At 37.2% G+C, this 22958-nt stretch overlaps 1 protein-coding gene across 4 annotated transcripts in view; it reads right to left on the bottom strand.

Annotated features, from left to right (window-relative positions):
• ELAVL2 (ELAV like RNA binding protein 2) overlaps positions 1-22958 on the bottom strand; it is a 139218-nt gene that overhangs the window by 61849 nt on the left and 54411 nt on the right. For 2 of the 4 annotated variants that reach the window (XM_055302217.1, XM_055302218.1), the window contains exons 2-3: positions 5828-5918; positions 2762-3005 (exon numbers count right to left, since the gene is read on the bottom strand). In XM_055302217.1, coding sequence (XP_055158192.1) covers positions 2762-3005; positions 5828-5899 — 316 coding nt within the window. In that variant the 5' untranslated portion in view covers positions 5900-5918. The remainder of the gene's footprint in view (positions 1-2761; positions 3006-5827; positions 5919-22958) is intronic. The other 2 variants (XM_055302220.1, XM_055302221.1) reach the window with 1 other exon arrangement.

The raw sequence follows: 22958 nt of genomic DNA, 5'->3' as shown, positions 1-22958 counted from the left end.
CCTACTTACCTACTCATCTTTTTAATATACAGTTATCATGGATGTTCACTTATGAAACATGCTCACACTCTGATGTAGAACAAGTTACAGAAGAGTTTCAGAGTGTCTACTAAGTCATTAAATGATTTCAATAGCTTTCAAGCAAAAGCTTTTATATGCTCTATGGATATCTAGTATTGGGGAGATATCTCCCCAACTGAGTTCTGAGGTCAAATAAGGCTGGAAAACCGGTTTCTTTACTGCAGGATTTTAATGTATGTTTTCTAATATGCTAGGGATTTGCAGTTTGGCTCTGGAATACAATACTATGAAGGGCAGCATTTCTCAAACTTATCTGTGAATGAAACATTTACTTTGAAGAACAAATAAGACTGTCTCCTGGAATGAAGCTTAGAAAACATCTTTTGATGCTCTTGGCCACTGTGGATGTTCTTGGGTACTCCACTTGCTTACTAGAGGTTTTAAACAGAAATTTTACCATGGTGGAAAACTTCATTGGCCCCGTCTCACTGAAAAGACAATGGGGTGTTGGTAGGGAGATAAAGTGGAGAGCATACGTTAATGCACTTTGCCAATATCTAACCATGTACTTCAGATGACCGTGCACTGTGGTTCAATTACCACGGTTTGTCATACTAAAGACAGGTAGGAAGACATAGAATTCAAATTTATTGCACAATAAAACAGCTCTAATAAAAGACTTTGAAAGAATAAGATAATTCAAGACTGATCAGAGATGAAAAATAAAAATCTCTGAAATGTGGGCAGCCCAGTGGGCTCAGCAGTTTAGCACCGCCTTCAGCCCAGGGCATGATCCTGGGGACCCAGGATCGAGTCCCACGTCGGGATCCCTGCATGGAGCCTGCTTCTCCCTCTGCCTGTGTCTCTGCCTCTCTCTCTGATGAATAAATAAGTAAATCTTTAAAAAAAAAAAAAATCTCTGAAATATTTTCTGCAGAAGATGCCTAATAAAAAGGATGTAAGATTTGTTTCATATTTTTATCTACTCCCACTATCATAACAAAAATATTCAATGTTTATATACCTAGTTCAAGTTTTTGATTTTGGATTTTTTTTGTTTTGTTTTGTTTTGTTTTTTAAACGGTAGGAACAGTTACTAAATAATCAAACCAGAAATCATATCGTTGATGTCACGGCCTTTATACCATTTATCACACATTCATGTCAAAGAGGTTGCAAAATTCGTGTATGAAGAAGCTGTTTTCCTAAAAAGATAGTAATAAAATTTAGTGTGTCAAGACAAATGTATCAAGAGCCATTTGTTCTCTACCTTTTCAACTGTTCAAAAACTGTTTATAAATTTAATGTATGCTGATGACACTGATTTGGGGGAAAGAAATGGAAAAATATTTTCCATTTGATTATCACTATTCAATAACAAAAACAACCAACTCTTCCTTTTTTTTTTTTTTAAAGATTTTATTTATTTATTCATAGAGACACAACCAACTCTTCCTAATGATACTGCGGTGAACATCTAAGTAACATAATTAGTTCAAATATAAATATCCAGTATAGATTGATGACAACCAGGTTTTACTGAGTTTTTACTTGATTTAAATATGTTCTCCCTGTGAGCTTCAATGTGTACCTCAAAGAAATAGGATTGTGAGGCCAAGCTGAGGTGATAGCTCTCATTCACCTTGGAGACAATAAATCCTGCTGTCTTGTTAAAAGAACAGCTAATGGTATGATCTTAAAGTAAAACAACAACAAAAATAACCTCACAAATCACCTAGTGTGACCCCTTTCTTTGCCCTCTACCTCATTTTACCAAGGGAGACCTGAAGCCAAGAGTTGATTTGTCCAAGGTCAGAGGACTGAAGTTCAGACTCTTGGTCAAACTCTTCTCACTGCCATTAGGGCTTCTTTGCCCATATCACATATTTGGTTTGTATAGTTTGAGTTATAAAGCCATATAAAGCAATTTAATATACACCATCACTCAAATTTAATGTGAGAAAGTTTGTCTTTCTACAATTAACTTCTTACATTTTCAGTGTTTGAAAACAACTCCTGCAAGAAATGTTAACTCCTATATCCCAAGAACCTGTTCCTCAATCAGGTTTTGGCTTATTCTAAATATTTAGTCGAATCTTACAAAATACTAAGGATATTTTCCACTACCCAATATTCAAAATTCAAATTAACTATCCTTTCATTTTTACCTTTATGATAAAAGGAACACTCATACACCACTTTTTCCTTTCCTTACCAAGGAATAGAACAGAGGATCTTGCTACATGCAAATTATATCAGTGCAAATATTTATACATTGACAGTGTGAATATTACCATTTATTTTGTCAGACATATTATAAGCAGAACTATACAGACTTAAAGGAAAAAACATTTTAAGAGAGTTCCTCCTCTTCCCAAATGGAATATTCTTCTTCTACCTCACTGTTAAAATGCTACATCATATAAGCTCAGGGAACTAAAAACTAAAGTTCAACATGACACTTTCTGTCCCATAGAGACACTTCTAAAACATTTTTGAAAGATGTTAGTGTACAGCACACGGTATATAAAAGTCTAGTTATAATATATACTGCCCACAAAAATATTTTATCCTTTAAAAAGAAAACAAAACTCTTAAAGTTTCATGCTGCTGATTTAGTAACAGAGAGTGTAGCTAGATGTGTAAAACTGTACCAATGAATGATCTACAAGCGGTAAACTTACTATTTTCTCACAACTGAAACAGTTTAAAAGTGAATAATCTATGAAAAACTGCATACCTGTTATTTTGTCTCTTACAAGCTTACAGGACTCTATCTCACCGATGCTCCCAAAAAGACTCTTTAGTTCCTCCTGTGTCATGTTCTGAGGAAGGTAGTTGACTATTAAGTTGGTCTTGCTGTCCTCTGTGTTCCCAGAGTCAACTGGTGACGAGCAGTTGTTGTTTATAGTAGTTGGACCATTGGCTGTGTTATTGCAAGTTGGCCCATTAGACAGTTGTGTTTCCATGGCAGCAATTACCTGCTAAAAACAGAGAAAATAAGAAATGTCAGAATTCATATTTCACAAATTATTAGAGATTCCTACCAGGAATGTAAATACTTGTCACTAAATACAAGTCGTTCTGCTGAAATTACAATAAAGCTTCAACAAAAAGTGCAACACCTACGCTAATTTATACTTCACATATTAAGCTAGTCAATTTAAGTTCACAATTGTATTTTCACATACATATTCCATACATGCACATAAAAGCACACTGTAAATGTTAAACATTCTCTAGAACCGCATTTTGGGTCTACTCACATACCCTTACTCACCTGCAATATCCAAAAACTTGAGGAAATTTAGTATCAAAGGGCACGGAATTAAACCCTGACTAAAATCATACTACAAAACAGAAGTGCTTAACATGCTACCAAAAAAAACAAACCAAAAAATGGTATTCCTAACTCTGAAGAGATTTGCAGTTAGCCTAAGAGTTTCAATATTCTAAAACTGACAGACATCCATTAACTTAAAATCAAGGAGCAAGAGTACTTTAAAAAATATAAATTTGTCAACATGTACTGTTTTGGTTACATATTGAAAATGTTTTTGATTGACAATATCTTATACCTCTTCTGTTGGTAAGAAATAAGAAAAATATCAGATGTTAAATGTTAGGGAATGAAAAGGATTTGTAGGATAACTTGGAAAAGAAGCTAGGAGTACTTAGTGTACCTTGTAGAATCTAACAAGCCATTCTTGTCAAACTTGGCAGCTAAAGATCACCAACAAGGCACCTGGTCTACAGCATCAAAATAGAATCCCCAAACAATTCAATATGGCATTTTGCCTTGATTCTAACTTTAATGGGAAAAAAACAAAAACCTCTCCAGCTCAGCAGAACGTAAATATTTCAACTTTTGCAAACAGACCAGCCCAAGGAATTCTCATTTGAGCACATAAGCCTGTTGAAATGCAAGTAATAAGGTACCTATAAACTCCAAATATAGAATAAATAGCAGACTTGGGGAAAATGGCCTCAAACTGTTCAGGCTACTCTAAAAATCTACTTATAAGCAAATTTGGATCCAGTTTTCTAAAAATCAATGCTATGCTCTTTGAGCAAGAGTCACAAACCACAGCCCCAAATTTTCTAAAATCATCTTCCAATAGCTATCTACTTTGGACAGCAAGATTGTGGGGGAATCCAAAAATCAAAGTATCACTGAAAGAATTATGCTTCATATTTCATTCAATACAGCTCTCACCTCCACAAAGAAGTACTTCTCAAAACTGACAATTCTGAATTGATGGAATGCTACTTTTAGGGAAGTTCTCTAACATATAAAAGGCAAAGAATTTGAGGCAAAATTTTTAAAAAGCAAAGTAGAGGGAAAGAGTGCTACAAGAGAAAAAAAGTCTTTTAAAAAGCATATTGCCTATGAAAAATAAAAGGGCACAACACTGGATAAGCATACAGAAAGAAATCTCTACTGCCAAGAGATGTTTATAAAAGAAGGCAGCATAGGATAGATTGAGACTGGTCAACTGACCAGATTAAGACTGGTCAGACTGGACAAGAATCAGCATTATCTTGATTTAAAAAAATAGACAAAATCTAGACTACCAATCAAATATCAAAGAACCTACAACCCTCCATGACTGCATTTCCTTTTCAAAGAAATGGGTATTTTTTTTCCCCACAAAGCTGCATGCTACCTCTTTTGTGTAAGTGTTCTTAAGGAATACTTAAAGGAGTAAAAGAAAATAAATCTTTGGAAATCTGTAGGAAAAAAAATTGAAATAATTCAAGACATGCATTTTATTCTAATTAACAAATTTATCTGAAACTGAGAAAGGAGTTTTCAAATTTCCTAATAAAGTATGTAACTGTTCCAGTCTGCAGAATATTAGCTGTGGGTCACTTTCCACAGCAAAACTCTTACAGGATTATCTTTGCCCAGGATTTATGAAAACAATGAGTTGCAAGAGGATAGTGGCCAAGGCCAATTAAAACAAATCGCTATTCAAAAGTTAGGGTATGTGTAGAAACTATGTGAACCCCAAGTATGAGATTTGGACTTAACTCATTGGGATGGCATTTGAAATATAAAGTGTTCATTGACTGAAATTAGCAGGATTTAGCAAGGACAACAAACACTCCTCACTTAATTGCACATTTATTTCCATGTTCAGGTGGCAAGAATAAGCTCCTAAGCCAACATTCAAGTGAACAGCTGCAGTAGGCTGTGTGCGCTGAAAATTACAGCATCTCTCAGCTATAGGACCATCTGCTCAGAATAAAATGATACTAATGTGCTATATTTTACAAATAATGCATATTCCATTGATAGGCTCAACACAACTGTTCACAGAATGCAAACTCTTTCAACAGTTACTGGGCAAATAATTTTCAGCCAGATTTACAATTTCAACAATTTTTTTTTTGAGCATCAGGAATTGTAAATAACTTCAAAATTTAGTAACCAAAAAAATACATAGTAAACAGAATGTAAAGAATTACGGTAACTTAGTATTCAGACCATACCAAAACTTTTTTGTTTTTTTTTTTTTAAAAAAAAGCTTGTCACTCTTTTGAGTCTGCACTAAATCCTAATTCAGATTATAAAAAGTTACATACAAAAGCATGGTTCTGATGCTACATATACCACTATGGTTAAAATTGCAATGTGCTTTCAAAGTCCTAATGATGGCCATACCACAATAGGTTAAATGTAAGAATAATCAGTATGCCAAATGAAAAGTTCAAGTGTTTGGTATGGCCTCAGCACTCCTGCAACATGCTAAAAAAAAAAAAAAAAAAGTAGCCTACAGAATTTAAGAAAAATCCCACAGACCCCAGTCCAAGGCTCTGCTGCCCACGAACCACTTCTAAGCAGAGAAGCCACATCACACAGTCTGACTGCCATGTTAGTTTGGAGTTGCCGTCTGCAATATGGACACAAAAAGTACCGTATGTTAGATGAGCAAGATAATGCAACAAATCAGTTTGTACAAAATTTACAGTGATTGTATTGATATTCCCAGCACGTCCATGCAGTGTGGCTTAATTGAATTTGAGGCAATTCCAATCTAATCTTTCCAAATTCATTTTAACATGTAGTTTTCTTGCACAAATTAAGCATTTTTAATTAAGAGCCTGATTTTAAAACAGTATTAACTAGTTACTTTGACATCTATCCTGAAGAACTACCTTAAACCACATCTCAAAAAAATTTTTAAATGATAAAATGAAGCAAACCACTGCATGCTGTCCTGTCTCTTAAGGATGTGGGAGAAGGAAAGAAATGTGAATGAAATTTATAGTGAGAAAAGGCAGTCATGCAATTCATAAGTGAATGCTTTGCAGAAAAGCATTCTTTCCCCAAAATATCTGAAAGGCAGTAAGGGAAACTATATTTGCCCATACTGTTACATTATACTATAAATGATCCTTAATCCTGGGACTTAAAATTAAAAATGAATCGAAACCCTGTGAGGTTATTCTGACACTACAGTCCAACTGATCTCTAACAGTTTCACTGAGAATTGTTCACATATACTAAGAGGCAGTAAACCAGCATCTTTCAATTGAAATAATTGGACCAATAAATAGGATTGTTTGGAGTAATGCTTATATAGGATGTCAGCTTTGTCCCTGAACGAAATCAAGTGAACATTTTTTAATATGTAAATTGTAAACGCAGCACGATTTGAAATTAGTGCTGCTATGAGGCCTCCAATATAGTTAATGAGCCATTTACCACTTATTACAAGTTGCCCAAATACTAAACAGAGCCACAATATTGGCACAAAAGCCAAAGTTTACATTTTAGCCATATAGGCAGATCCTTTAAATGGCCAACAGAATATTCAGAAAAACTCAATCTCTAAAAACAGATACATGACAAAGGAGAGCCAAAAACATCTTTTACTTGGGTATTTATGATTATAAAAATTTCATCCTTACTTAAACCTGGCTATAAGTGGTTTACTCTTGATGTGAGCAATGACGTTAATTAACATGTAACAATGGATTCCATTTTCTGGCATCTACCAAAAGGGTTTAACATACTCCTTACAGGATGCCATGAAAATGTCTTACACTTCTTCCCTTCTCCCACTGTTATAATTCAGTCTGATTCTATGTTTACTTTAAAAACAAAAGACCTACTTATAGTCGAACTAAACCTGTGAAAAGATAAAGTGCTTTTATACCCATGAAATATTTTGACAAGAACCTAATCATGGTTAGACCACATGGGTAGAATAGGCAGGACCACACCCAAGAGGTTAAACCAAGCTTAAATGTATGTCCTGAATACCTTTGGGAATTAATATCTGAACATTTTTCACTACATAAAACCACAGATTCACATTTAATGGCCTTGGTCCCTTCTATTCCATAGGAGACGACGCTAATAAGCTAATCTATTGACATCCCTCTTTCTGAAAGCCCCAGGGATGTGAACAATCACTTTATTGCACCAACTAGCTAGGAAGGCTGTGTATGGAAAATGATTCTACTGCACTTTTACATTTCAAGCACCCCAGACAGTTTCTCTGCTTGAGGCAGACACATACCTTTATGGGAAGTTATAAATAAGTTGCTCACATGGCCCTTACCTTTATGCTGGCCAACAATTCAGTTACTAAAAATGTAAAGCTACTTCCCCTTCACTTAAGGACAGACGATTCTGCTCTACTCAATCTACCACAGACAACCGGCCTGCACTATTTATAGATTCTACTGGCTCTGAAACTCTTTGGAAAGGGGGAGGGGGGGTGTACATTCCAACAACACAGAACTATTCATTTTAAAGCTTAAAAAATAGTGTTTCAATATATGTTCACATCTTAATTTAGACATCAATTGTGCCAATTAAGACTGTTTTTCCATGTACTAATTTATGAAAGGCACTTTGGCATAGATCTAGAATATCCTAAACTTTCTCTGGGCTCCAAAAGATAATGATGAGGTGTTGGTTTAGTGGAATCATGATTTTATTGGGGGAAAGAGGCTCTCTGTCTTCACACTTCCAAAACTCCATAAAAGTTGATTTTTTTTTTAACGTAATGGTCCACTGTGTATTAAACTTTTTTTTAATATTTTATTTATTCATGAGAGACACAGAGAGAGAGGCAGACACAGGCAGAGGGAGAAGCAGGCTCCACGCAAGGAGCCCAATGTGGGACTTGATCCCGGGTCTCCACGATCAGGCCCTGGACTGAAGGCGGTGCTAAAAAACTGAGCCACCCAAGCTGCCCTGTATTAAACTTTTTAAAGATTTTATTTATTTATTCATGAGACACACAGAGAGAGAGGCAGAGACACAGGCAAAGGGAGAAGCAAGCTCCCCCGGGGGAGCCTGATGCTGCGCTTGATCCCAGGACCCAGGGATCGCGCCCTGAGCCAAAGGCAGACGCTCAACCACAGAGCCACCCAGACATCCTTGTGTACTTAAACTTCTAAAGTTTCTTACAATAATGGATTTTAGGAAACCAACGCTATTGCTTGATTTCTCCTATCTGGGACCAACAATTTTCTGGTCACATGAGAGAAAACATAAGTCCCTATTTTAATACAGAGTTCTGAAAACTAAGGTTTATCAGTTTTCTTCCTATTTTCAACCTCTTACAAGACAGCCACCCAACAAGATAGACTGCTAATCGAAAACATCCTACTAAATATATTCTGCGAATTCTCATTAATAAGTACAGGTCTACAAGGGAAAAAAGGGTTTCCAAGTCCTAGATTTCACCTGATTTAAGGAACAGACCTCTGGAGGTTAGAGTCACAGCAGACTGCCAAGAGACCACTGCATATCACCTGGTGAGGCCTGTGCATCTCCACCATCATGGTTACCATCCCAGTCTGGGCCCTCATGTTTCATCATCTGACTCATCTGAACCACTTACATAGCTTTCCCAAAGTCCCTCATCATCCAAATCCACACTAACACTACTACTCCCTAATGGATTTTCCTAAACCCACAATAGCTCCCGGCTGTCTATCAAATTAAGCACAAACTACTAAGTATGAACAGTAATAAGCACCTGGGACTCTCTACAACTTCTTTCACCAGCTCATATTCAATCACCTAAAAATCTGAACCATTCCTTGTCCCTCAGAGCTCCAGTACTTGTGAAGCTGTATACGTTCATTCTCTGGCTTTGCTCATATAATTCCATCTGCCTAGAAGGCCCTCCCACCATACCCACCACACATGTACATACCTGGTTGTGTAGACTAAGCATCTGAAAACATAATGAAGGTCAAACAGTTTGTTTTAAAAAGCTAAGCATGCAAGGGCAGTGACCTCCCTAAATGCATGCCAACTTAATAGCTTTTTTTCTATCCCACCTCAAGTGTTCCAAACCAGAGATAATTAGGAAAGCATATTTTCAATTTTTGGTGCACTCCATAAGCCACCCTTACCCACTAAAAGCCAAATTCTCGTTAAATGGCATAACAAAGAGACACTATCTTCAGTGATCACTTGTGTACTTTTATTTCAAGAGTCTATTATGCAAAATTGCCAACTATAAAAAAGCTTGAAGCCAAAACAAAAACATGATATAAATACATTCCAAGCCTCTGGCCAGCAAGGTTACAGAGATGTCACCTCTGGAATCTGGGTCTAACTTGAGGAAAATGGCAGAAGAGGCGGCAGATGTGGAAAAAAAATAACGAACAAAAACAATAGATTTTATAACACAAAGGTGTTTAAAAATGCATCATAACTAAGTTACAGATCTCAAACAGTTTTAATTTGATACAGACTAGAATGTTTATGCAAATATGAAAAGCAACATTTCTAAAAAGAATCTTGGCCAAGGTCAAGAGTAAGCATTTCTCTCACACTTTGAAAAGTCACACTTGGATAAAGTGACTTTGGTCAGGACACTTCCTTGCAAGCTAGCAGGCTCTCAATACCTCAAGTAGCAGAGCACCAGTGTAGAATCTGGATAGTGCAAAGCCTTTTCCTCTGACCACAGAACTCTGAAAACCAAGTTACAAGGTGAACAGAAGGCATTTGTCTCTCAAGTTTAAAAGGAGAAACTACCAAAATACAGACAGAAACCTTGGCCCAACAGCATTTTCCTTTGGAGTATGCAAGGCAGGGAGCTAAAGCACTACAAATTGTCAGGAGAGTAATGAGAACTTACACTTACGATGAGAGCTGGGTAAGCAGCTGATAGGGCCATCTACCTAGCAGATACCATTCCCACATAATAATTTTTTATCTTTCCCACTAAAATGGCATCTTCAGGATGTATTTCAACTTTACTGAATTAAGCAACGGAAGAACTCAACCAAGCACTAAAAATCATGGGGCTGACGTGTCAGCTACAGGAATGAGCCATTAGTTTTTCTTTATAAACCTCTTCACTTTCCTTTGCCCTTCCTAAAATAATAAAGGTTTGTGGTTTTAAACTTCATGTGATTTCCTCAATTCTAGAATCCCTGTCAATTTCCTACCCCACATCCATAATCATTTTAACTGCCTCACAGGCTCTATAGATTTCCTCAGCCTCTCAGCCTCATCAAGTTCAGATTTTTGGCCTTGGGGCTAACAAGGGTCTAAGAGCTGCCAGAGACAATATACCAAACAGCTGCAGAAATCACAGAGAAAATGTTCTTTGGCAGTGAACACCAACATTTCTGTCTCTTGGCCCTTTATGGCTCCTACAGACAAACTACAGAGTCTTTCTGACGCCACTTGTTCTGAGGTTTTGTAGTTCTAGAGCTGGCAGGATTAAAACTTTTGAGGCTAGAAAGTAAAGCTAATGAATTTAGAAGTCCCAAGTCCTTCCCTTAATTCTATGTCCATTTCAGGCATCCGTGCTGGGCAACAGAAAAGCAAAGCTCTAGTGAGAAAGGTTTGCTTTAGCTTCACACACTGTTTCATTCATTCACTCATTCATCAAACACTTATACACATCTCCCATGACCTAAGGACTGTCCTAGGTACTTGAGATACAGTAATGAAGATGAATCCTGCAGTCTACATCTGCAACAGGAGGTGTGTGCAGTAGACCACAAATGAACATATATAATAAAGTAGTGTAACAGCTATAAACAAATGAGCTTTGTAATAAAAGAAAATGTAAAGCCAAGTAGGGGTTGAGAACGTAGGGAGGGGTAGTTTCCAATATTAAACAGGCATCCCTGAGAAGGTGAACTCTGAGCAAAGTTTAGAGACAGAAACTAGCCACTGTGGTGGGTAAAATTACTCACCTGGATGTTCACATTCTAACCTCTGAAATCTGTGAATATCTAGTCACATGAATTGGGAGATTTAAATTGCAGAGAGAATTAAGGCTGCTAATCAAATGACTCCAAAATGAGGAGATTATCCCACATTACCCGGGCAGAGCCAGCATGAGCAGAAGAGCTGTTATAAATACAGGAGGAAGGATGGAGATTCAGTGTTAGAGTAATGCAGCATGAGAAAGACTCAACTAACTGGCTTTCAAGATAGGGGATAGCCACTAACCAAAGAGTATGTGCAGCCTCAAAAAGTGGAAAAAGCAAGGAAACAGATTCTTCCCTACAGACTCTGAAAGGAATGAAGTCCTACCAACACCTTGATCAAAGCCCAGTGAGACCCACTTAAGGGGGCTCTGACCTTCATAATTGACAGATAATAAATTCACATTGTTTTAAGCACCAAAATTATGGTTATCAGAAATGTAACAGTGAACAAATACATCCTGTGGGGATATCCAGAAGAGCATTCCAGGCAGAGAACATCTAGGGTGAAGCTAGGAGGGAAAGAAAGGAGTCAAAGAAGTAATAAGGCCAGACCATAAAGGGCCTCAGAGGTGTAGGGGAAAAGAAAGGTTTCTTAGAGTCCCTGGCTGGATCTGAAAATTAGATTGGCAGAAACAGATTAACAGGGGAAAAAAACATACAAATTTTATAAGGTTTTACATGTACCCACATGGGAGCCTTCACAAGGAAATGAAGCCCAAAAGTAGTGGTGAGAACAGGAAACTTTCACACCTTTTAGATAAAGAATAAATTTGTGAAGAACTTGACAGGACAAAGGGGTTGGGGCTAGGGTATTAAGTGATGAAATGACTAGGTAGACAAGGAGTAGTTTAACAAGGTTTGTTCATACTATTCTTAGTCCAATTCCCATTCTCTGGTAAGAATGTCTGCCTTCCTCCCACTATTTTGTGAGAATATCTTTCACATAAAGAGTTCTAGAACCTGTTTCAGGGGAAAAGGGGGATGGATAGTGGGCAGGGTGACCTTTCTGTTTCTGTTTTCTCAAACTCCTTCAACTTAAGAAATTCAATATGCCAAAGTACCATATTTTGGGGTGGTGTGTCCTGAACTCCATCAGAGGTCACCATAAGATTTTCAGCATAACACCATGGGGGTGCTGTAAAAATAAATCACATATGATTATATGGGAGGACTCCGCAACTTTGCCAGCAGGAAGACCTATCAAGAAACAACTGCAGTAACGTTGATATAGAAAGACAGGACTCCAACAAGGGTGACACCAGAGGATCTACCCAGGAGGAAAACAGGTTACTAATGTGCTACTTTAATTACATCATTAAACTGTTGAAATTCATGATCAAGAAACTGGCTTTGATTCTAACTGCTCACAGGCTCACCAACCACCAGTGCATTTATTAAGATACGGAACTTAGAACACAAGATAATTAAGCAAAGGAATGGCTTTCTATAGAAAGCGGTCTTAAGGGGTTGGCAGGGAGCTCCTCAAGGAAATTCAACACATAAAAACTGAGTTTATAATATTAAGTCAAAAGTTTTTCCTTTTACTTATGGATTAATAGAAGAACCCCGTGATTTATTTGTTTTAAAAGTTACAAAATGGGAATCACTTGTGCTATGCCCCACATCACAGCAAACCAAGACTTCATTCCAAACCTAACTGCAATTTCAACCTATCCCAGGAACACAATCTTAAAACTAGTAAATGTGGAACTGTCTGGTGAGCACTAATGAGGTAATCCATCTAACATCCTTCTGTCCCCCAAAGAAAGATGAAGTAATCCACTCTTTCCTTTGTCCCGCCCCCCTTCCACTTATAAAAGACTCCCTCCCACTTTGTTCACTCTTTGGAGCTCCCTTCTGTCTGATAGGGTGCTGCCCAATTCCGGAACTGCTGAACAAACCAGTAAGATTTCTGAAGTTTATTTGTTGATTTTTTTTTTTTTTTGACTTGGTGGCAGTGACAAGATCCGAAGTGAACTTCTGATGATATTTGGGACAACAAGAAAAAAAAAAAAAACACAGGATTTGCAAACCCTTGGGTTCTAGGTCTTTCTCACTATTCCCGAAGGCCATCGTTAGGTTCCTCTTACTTTTGACCACCACCCTCTGCATCAAGGTCCCAACCTAAATGGGTTTCCAGCTGAGGGCAGGTCAGCTTGTGCTAGCAGATGGTTCCACCAGGAACCCAAGCCCCTTGCCCTTGATTCAGTCCACAATCTCCCTTTTTTGGAAACCCAATCCAGTACACACTCCTCATTCTTAAGGTCTGCTGGTTCAGTCCGTTCCCCAGTTCCAGACTGGAAACTGGTGGTGGTGTGCACAGGGCCAGTCTGCAGTAACATTTCTTGTTTACTGCCAGTGTGTTAAGCTGCACATGTGTCTTGTTTGGTATAGATAAAGGATTCAGCATTAATAACTGTTAATAACTGATTCCTTGATAGGAATCTCAGGGGAAAAGACCACAAAAGTTGGTAGGTACAGGTGTAGCACTTAAATGCCATCTGGGCGTTTACAACCTAACTCAAAAGACTATGTTAGGATAAGAGCTAACTGGTTAAGTAACAGGTTGTATTTATACTAGGGTCACCTGCCAACTTCAAGAAAATTTCCATGCAATGAAGTACACTGTAGAACATCACAAAATTCCCAACCCCGAGGCACATCCCTTCCAGCTATCAGTTTGGCCACAAGAGATCCAAAGACTTAGCTGCTAATTATATAATAATAATAATTATTATTATTATTATTAAATTTAAAAACTAAAAACTAAATAAAGAGGATCCTTAAATTCTAAAAGTTAAGCAAGCCACAACCCAGCATATCTGCTGATTTTAAGGTCTAAAAACTATGATTCCAGAAGCTGTAAATATTTACATAAACAACAAAATCTCGGGGATCCCTGGATGGCTCAGTAGTTTAGCACCTGCCTTTGGCCCAGGGAGCAGTCCTGGAGTCCCGGAATCGAGTCCCGTGTCGGGCTCCCGGCATGGAGCCTGTATCTCCCTCTGCCTGTGTCTTTGTCTCTATCATGAATAAATAAAATCTTAAAAAAAAAAAAAATCTTACTGAAAATAACCTGGAATTAGAGAAACTCACTGTACTGTGTCCTGAGAACTTAGCTTAATAACCGTCAGATTAGAGGTCCCTAACTAACACAGGCAGAAATATGGGTTGTACCCCACTTATGGTTAAGGGTCCCACCAAACCACTGCCAGTCCCATCGGGGAAATAACAGTGGCTGTTATGAGAAATGTTCCAATTAGTTAAGATTACTTAAGAGGTGTACTTACAAGTAAGGGCTCAGATTAAGCAAACAGAATGGGATACATATTTTAACTGATATGCAGAAGCCTCTAAAAGGTTTCAAGATTCCAAAATAGCTCCATTGAAAGATTCATTGTGAAAGGCTAATGACAAATTAAAGACACAAGAGAGGGGATCCCTGGGTGGCTCAGCGGTTCAGCGCCTGCCTTTGGCCCATGGCGTGATACTGGAGTCCCGGGATCAAGTCCCATGTCAGGCTCCCGGCATGGAGCCTGCTTCTCCCTCTGCCTGTGACTCTGCCTCTCTCTCTCTTTCTCTATGTCTATCATGAATAAATAAATGAATGAATGAATGAATGAATGAATGAATGAATGAATGAATGAATAAATAAATAAATAAATAAATCTTTAAAAAATAAAATAAAAAAATAAAGACACAAGAGATGCCTAAAACAAAAAAACTCTAAGATGAATGCGAACTCCTACTGCTCCCATCTATCCTTCTTTATTTACTCCTTCTAGTAATCCTGTCTAAATGGTCTTTCTGCTCTAAAAAGGTTACGAGACCATTAAAAAAAAAAATCTGCCAAGTTAAGGGACAATAATTCTTAATGACAACAAAAGAGGAAAAATCGATTAAAATTTAGAAAAAATGATTCTTTTATGTCTTCAAGTATTAGTAAAAAGCTTTTGCCATCTGAGCAAGTAACCTCAACTTATCTCACCTACCCGAAAAACAACTTAAATCCAACTTCATTCATAATTAGTGCCTGTATTATTATATCTGATTCACAGCGGTAATTTTAAAATAGAAGCTATACTGTCTCTGTTTGCATCTGTCTACATGTTTATGTGTGTCTACACGTTTATGTGTGTCTACACATGTTATACATGTGCAGTATCTTCTACCTCCAGAAGATACTGCCAAAAATTTATCTGTAAAAGAACTCCATGTAATTGACTTTAAAAACACAAAGTGCTGATATGAATTGAAATGTTCCTAAAATTCTCAGAAACCTATTAGAAATTAATCTAAATGCTTTTCAAGTTCATGTGGATTTGGGAAAATATTCAATACTAAAGCTAATCTAGATCTGTAGGCTTAATTAAAATAAACATATTTAGAGTTATTAACACTGAATATAATACATATAACTTTTATTCTTCCTGGATTAGTCAAAGGAAGTTCATGTTTTGTTATAAAACTTGGCAGCAAAAAAAAATAACTTGATATGCTGAAATTTTCATAGGTAATCTAAACATAATTACTGAGAACAATTCTGTAAGCAAGACAAAAGTTCTGGGTCAATCTTTAAATAATCTCAAATCTTGGTAACCTGAAATTTTACAGTTAAATGATGAAGTCATTAAATGTCAAAATCATTTCCAAATATGATAAAACACAAGAACATTAATTACTAAAAATAGGCTTATCCACTTTTGGCTTCCTTTACAGAGGATCTAGAGATATTTTGGATCTATTAGTAAACACGTTTTGTGCCATGCTGAGAAACTTACTATGAGAAACATATGTTTCCAAAAATTATAAAAAGTATACATAAATTTGCCAAGCCACAGAGTACTAATGCTAAAAAGACAATTCACAGTTGTGTACTTCCTTGTTTTTTACTAGAAATTAAGGTTTTTAAGCATTAAGAATTCTAATATTGATTTAAATGACTAGAAATAATAAGAGAAACAACTATATTCAAGGAGAGCAGAATATGGGTTTTGTTTTGATTAGAAAAGGCATGAGGCATTAGAAACAACAAATACCCACCATTGACATGGATGGAACTGGAGGGTATTATGCTGAGTGAAGTAAGTCAATCGGAGAAGGACAAACATTATAACGTCTCATTCATTTGGGGAATATAAAAAATAGTGAAAGGGAATAAAGGAACTAGGGGTGGTAGAAGGGGAGGTGGGTGGGGAGTGGGGGTGACTGGGTGATGGGCACTGAGGTGGGCACTTGACGGGATGAGCACTGGGTGTTATTCTATATGTTGGCAAACTGAACACCAATAAAAAATAAAAAAATAAAGTTGTAAATGATTAAAAAAAAAAAGAAAAAGAAAAGGCATGAGGTTTGAAGATGGCTTTCTGTTAAGAAAAAAGGAAATAAATTTGTCCCAAAGTAAAACTGGTTATTTTATAATGGAAAGGGGGAAAATAGGGGCACCTGGGTGGCTCAGTGGCTGAGCATCTATCTGCCTTAGGCTCAAGGTGGTGATCCCGGGGTCCTAGGATGGAGTCCGACATTGGGCTCCCCACAGGAAGCCTGCTTCTCCCTCTCTCATGAATAATTAATATAATCTTTAAGAAGGGGGGGGAATAAAACACAAATTTTTTAAATAGAAACTTGGAGAGAAAGAAAAAGAATCTTACCTTGTTTGGATCAGTTGGTTAGAATTAAATGAATTTATTATAAAGGTTATTAAGTTAAGCTTTGTAAAATCAGTAGTGTACTCATGTAAAAGCAGCACTCAATTGTCCGTATCTGCTAAAAAGACAAAAGTTTTCTTGGGACTACTAGTCCATTCCAGATAAGAAACTGCAATAGGTTTTTCTTTACCTTTTAAGCATTCTTCCCAGAAAACAAAGATTTTGTGTCTTGCCAAAATAATTTCCTGTGTTTCATGTCATTCTTATCACATCTCTGATTATTTTTGAAAACTCAGTCTTCCCTATTAAAAATGCTAAGGTTTTTTTTTTTTTTACAACTATTTAACTTTCTGTATTTGCATTCAAAATCTTTAATCATCCTTATGATTAAGTGGATAAATATCATTTCAAAGTGACCTATGATCCTATATGACCAAGTGTTTTAAAACCTTTTTGATAGTTTTGATAAACTTCACAAAATCAAATTCTAAATGATGTCTTTTTTACCTCAAACTAATTTGTGATTTTTCAGCAGGTCCCTGGAACATCTCAAAAGATATAGCTTCTCTCCTTATAAAAAGGGAGATGTTAAACTTATGTGATAAAATTATATAGGAAGCACCGTCAAGAATACTAAGTCTTTTTACGTTGTATTTGTATACAGGTATACATTAGAAGGACTCCAGAAATTGTACAAAACCAGAAGAAATCTGATATATTCTGGCATAATGTTATCAGTCATAATTCCAATTCTTAAATGCTGTATATTACAAAAATAACCAAATATCCTCGTCAATCCATTATGAACACTCATCAGATCTTTTAAACATGAATCATTTTTAAGCCTTTTATCATTTGTAGAGTTACTGTTTTACTCTGATGCTTTTGCAAAAGGGTTCCTGTAAAAGTGCTTCATTTCTAAGGAGATTCATGGAAAGCACTTTGACAAGTACAAGTTTCTGTTAACTTTAAGATCGCAAAACTGAACTGGCTAAAAAATCACCAGAACAAATGGGAAAACTGGATTCAAGCAGAACAAGTATTAATGGAAGAGGACTATAATCTTTAGGATTTTTTGTTTGAAAACATTGCTGGTTCCTTAATATTTTGATTTCCTAGATTTAAGGAAATCTTTTTTCTTAAGCTACCTATGACTTATAGCAATTTGGTAAAAAAAAAAAAAAAAAGAAGAAGAAAAAAAAGAAAAGAAAGAAAAGAAAAAGAGAAAAAAGAAAGAAAGAGAAAACATTTACCTTTTTTTTCCCTTCCTACTAAATCCCTCCAAAGTCAGAAAATCTTGAGTATTCTTTTCAGGACAATATAGGTATTTACATAAATTCAGTAAGAACCTGTTCTCCTTGCACCAGAAACATTAACCAAAATGAGGGTAACGACAGGGAGAAAATTTGTTTACACCTTTGTTGATAATAAATTCTAATACCATGATCTTTGAGGCTACATACCTGTAGAACAGATTAGGTGCTAAACTCTTCCTGGTTTCCTGAAATATTTGTCTATGACTCTCTCCAAACCTATGTTTCAAATTTTCTCCCATCTTTCTGATTTGGAACCACTAAGAACAAAGGCTACCCTACCCCCTAAAATCTCCTTAGGGGAACCATACCAAGTGCTCCTCATTACCCAGACAGCAGCCAAACTTCACAGACTAAAACCTCAGGTGCATATTTCACAGCTAAAGAAGGCTTTGCCTGACATCTATGGTCCTGTACAAACACTGGAGACCTTCAAATCAAATTGCCGAGGAAGAGAAGTAGCTGACATTGATGTAGACTGCTTCCTCTCAAGACACTGAATCAAAACTTCATGCTTTAACTAAACATGAAACCCTTTTGTCTTCTCTTTCTTTCCTTCACCCTAGCATTGGGCTGGAAAGATAACCCCATCATCCGTATCTCCCAGGCTACTGCTAAGAAGGGTAACCCTCCCAGACTGTCCATGGTTCTGGAGACCCCCTGGGTCCATTTCCCAGTCCCTGGTTAGCAACCCCAAACCCAGAGAACCTTGGGCCCAGGCTCTGTATGAAGAAAGGGACAGAAGGCAACCAGAATAAAACTACCTGTGCGGTCTGTCAAAGACTCTAGAAATGTACAGGTCTCCACAGCTGTCACTTTTCCTATCCAAAAGGCCATAGACTCAAATGGGAATTAGCAGGAGGCAATCATGATTCAAAATTAGCTTCCACTGGCAGATCAATGCTCCTCTAACTAGAAATAAATGAAAATGAGGAGGTCAGGGCCCTTTCCATAACTCTAAAAAGTACTGCAGAATCTGCTGCTAAAATAGTAAGTACCCAACAATTGGACCCTCTTGCCAAAGATATTCTTAGTAAGACAGCCTTTGATTATCTTTTAACTCAGCAAGAAGATGTTTGCGCTGAGGCCAGAATCACCTACTAACCTTGGATTAACACTACTTGGGAAGTTGAAACTCAGGGACATAAGATCATCATATGAGCCCCATAACTTAGAAAGGTGAATCCTTCAATGGACTCTTTCTTTGATGTACCTGATTTTGATTACTTTGGGTCTTGGAAACCATGGCTCCAAAGTACACTCCAAACATAGGAATTTTCCGGCTTATAATAATCATAATAGTCTCCACAGCATGCTATATTCTCTGGAAAGCTATAAATGCATGTCCACAGCTGCTAAGCATCAACCAAATGATCTCCCCTAAGACTGGACTGGTAAAATAAGTGACCAAGAAAACGACCAACTTAAAAACTGTGAACCTGGAGGCATCTAATTGGCTCAGTCAAGTTAAGTGTCCATCTGCCTTCAGCTCAGGTCATAATCCCACCTGAGATGGATCCCCACATGGGCTCCCTGCTCAGTGGGGAGTCTGCTTCTCTCCCCACTTATACACACTCTCTCAAAATCTTAAAATAGAAAAATTGTGAACCTGAAGTAACGGCCTGTAACATCACAGAGATTAAGCAAAAATCAGCATGGCCTATGAAACCACACAGATGATCAACCAAAACATTAGAGCAATAGCTGGGAGTAGTGATAATGCCTTGAATTTTTATCATGTCTTCTTCAGTTAAACTGACAGTCTGATCAAAAGGAAGGCATTAAAAAAAAAAAAAAAAAGGAAGGCATTGTTAAAAGAGAAAACACAGGTCCAAAATGGAGTTACTTGCACTAAGGTCCACATTAGCAAACCAAGACTTAGTATCTAGCCTAATTACAGTCTCAACCCCTCCCAGGATGTAAACTTCAACTAGCAAATCTGGAATTTTCTGGTCAGTACTAGTGAGATAATCTGCCTGATGGACCCAGTATGTCCCCCAAAGAAAGATTAGGTAATTCACTCTACTTATCTGTCCCCTTCTGCCTACAAAAGTCTCCCATTTTGTTCAGTTCTCTGGAGCTCCTTTCTATCTGCTAGACAGGATGCTGCCCAATTCACGAATCACTGAATAAAAGCCAAGGTCTTTAAAGTTTACTCTGTTGATTTTTTTTTTTTTTTTTACAAACAGCAAATGTAAAATTTTAAAAGAGTAATTTAAAAGATACAACTACTAAACAGTATAGTATATCAGAAATGGATTCATAACCTTTGAGAATCTCCTTAAAGCTGTTAGAATTCAAGATAAGAAAATACCTCAATATTCCTCCTAAGAGTTTATAATGAGAATAAGTTACATATTGTGCAATGGAAGTAAGGTTTTCAATCTACACACTACCTTCTAGTGATGAATCATTCCAACCTCATTCTTTCATTCTAACCTCAGTGGGCCTAATTAATTTCCATGCCATTATTTGGCTATAGAACCTAAAAAGAGATATGAGCATAATAAGAATAAAATCAACTACTCCCACAGTTTTGTAGCAGAGTTCCTGTTTGGTATAGGCAGATAAATTTGAATTGCTAAATTAAGACAGTTAACATAGTAATCAACATAGAAATTGGATTAACTTCACATTCCTCCACTAAAGTCACAGCTAAAGGGAACCCCCTCAGGGTAGCAACAAATTGTGAAACGCTGATTGGGAATCTTCAAATTAATCCCAGTAGTTGAGCGTTTTCATTAGGTAGGTTAAAAACATAGCTCCTCTATAGGATACAGACACTAAAATACAGTCATATTCAAGCTCCAAAAGGCAAACTATGCTTAGTCTTAAAGGAACTAAAAGAAAAAGAAGGTTTATGGTCACAAACATTTTGAACCCACAAGTGTTATAAAGGGCCACAATACTCCATCTGGCCACTAAGGTTAGCATATTACTCTTCACTGTCATTTAGTAAGATTTAGTACAGAAAGCCAAAAACTGTAGTTAGTATTTCATCCCTAGTGGCCTACACCAAAATGTCAACAAAACAAGGTAATTTCCTTAATAATGTTGGGAGGCTACAATTAGTTCTTTGGGACCTCAGAGAAATTGAGAAGAGCAGCTACCCTCAGACAGAAAATCTTGCAATTCGTTACTGTGCTGTGGAGACTACAACAATGGGCTCTCACGCCGCACACTGTAGGACTGCAGGAGTATAAACCTTGATCAGGACACAAGGCCAAGCATCCTTCCTCTCTGTAATGTACATCATCTTACTGGTATTCACCTATGAAAGAGATTTTTCTTTTCAGCTGATGTTTAAAATACTGACATTCCCAAGAGACATATAGTTTTGATTTAGAAACAGGACTATGAATTATTTAGTATGAAAGTTGGAGCAACTTAAAAAACAAGACCCACACTAAGAAAGATACTTTATTTCCTTTGGTCCACCTCTTCCCCTTCCTCCCTAAAAGACAGTTTTCTTCAAAAGTTACATCCCAGCTGGAAAACAAAACAGAACAAAACCAAAAAAATAAACCCCACCTAGGTAATTCTGTGGCTTCTTTTGGTGATTAAACTCCTAGTTATTTGCTACATTTCAAGAGGGGATATAAAGGGGAGGGCAAGAACTGACATTCAGTTAAGGAAATTTCTGGTTAATCTCTAATGAGGGAGGAAGGGAGGAAGGGAGGAAAAATACTACAAATTACAGATCAGGTAAGGCCTCTTTCTTAACCTCCAGACTTTGTGTGATTACAACCACAATGGGCACATACACCCATCCCAGATACCTCTCTAACAAGGAGTCAAAGTACCCTGTCACTGACCATCACTTCAACTTTTGTCACTTCAACTTTTGTCAGATTTCCCTTTCACAAATTAGCTTACTATCACCAAAGCAAAGCATGCTTTAAATAAATGCTTAAGGATTTCTAAAAGGACACTGGGGCAAGTCCCCCGATTGTATAAATGAACAATGAGGCAGGTGTGTGAGCATATATGTGCACATAGAAACTACTTATGTATGCACATATATATATTTCCAAGAGTTTAATGAGAAGCAATATTGATCTCCTATAGGTTAAAGCATTTTTTATTTATTTAATTTATGATAGTCACAGAGAGAGAGAGAGAGAGAGAGAGAGAGAGAGAGAGAGAGAGAGAGAGGCAGAGACACAGGCAGAGGGAGAAGCAGGCTCCATGCACCGGGAGCCTGACGTGGGACTCAATCCGGAGTCTCCAGATCGCGCCCTGGGCCAAAGGCAGGCGCCAAACCGCTGCGCCACCCAGGGATCCCAAGGTTAAAGTATTGAAAGGGGGTGCATATGAAACACAGGCTACATTTTAACGTGGGAAAATTCTTAAGACTCAAATCACAAAGACAGCTAGCCTTTAAATTATTTCCACTCTAGTAAGAGGGAGGGGGGAGGGGAAGGATCGGTTTTCTTTAAAATCTTTAATTATAAACATATTACTTAGTCAAAGAGTATGTGAAAGCACCTTACAAACTCTGAGGTGCCAAATGAATACTAAGGACTATTATCATTATTGTTAGACCAAAGGAAGATGCCCCTTTAAAAATGTTACCATAGATAATTTGCTTATTTGTCTCCTAGGTTAAGGTTTAGCCCCCCCACCCCCACAAATGTCTACAGGCAATAAGGGTTCAGAGTTTTGTTGGGAGCTTCTCAACATGGATAGAGAACACTGTGGACAGAAAGTGCAGTATGCAGACTTTGCCCAACCATGACTGTCAGCTCCTGTGCAGGGCCTCTGAAGC

This window comes from Nyctereutes procyonoides, unplaced genomic scaffold (assembly GCF_905146905.1).
Source record: "Nyctereutes procyonoides isolate TBG_1078 unplaced genomic scaffold, NYPRO_anot_genome, whole genome shotgun sequence".
NCBI lineage: Eukaryota > Metazoa > Chordata > Mammalia > Carnivora > Canidae > Nyctereutes > Nyctereutes procyonoides.
Note: the sequence above shows the minus strand (reverse complement) of the source record. Positions and strands in the feature narration are given on the sequence as shown.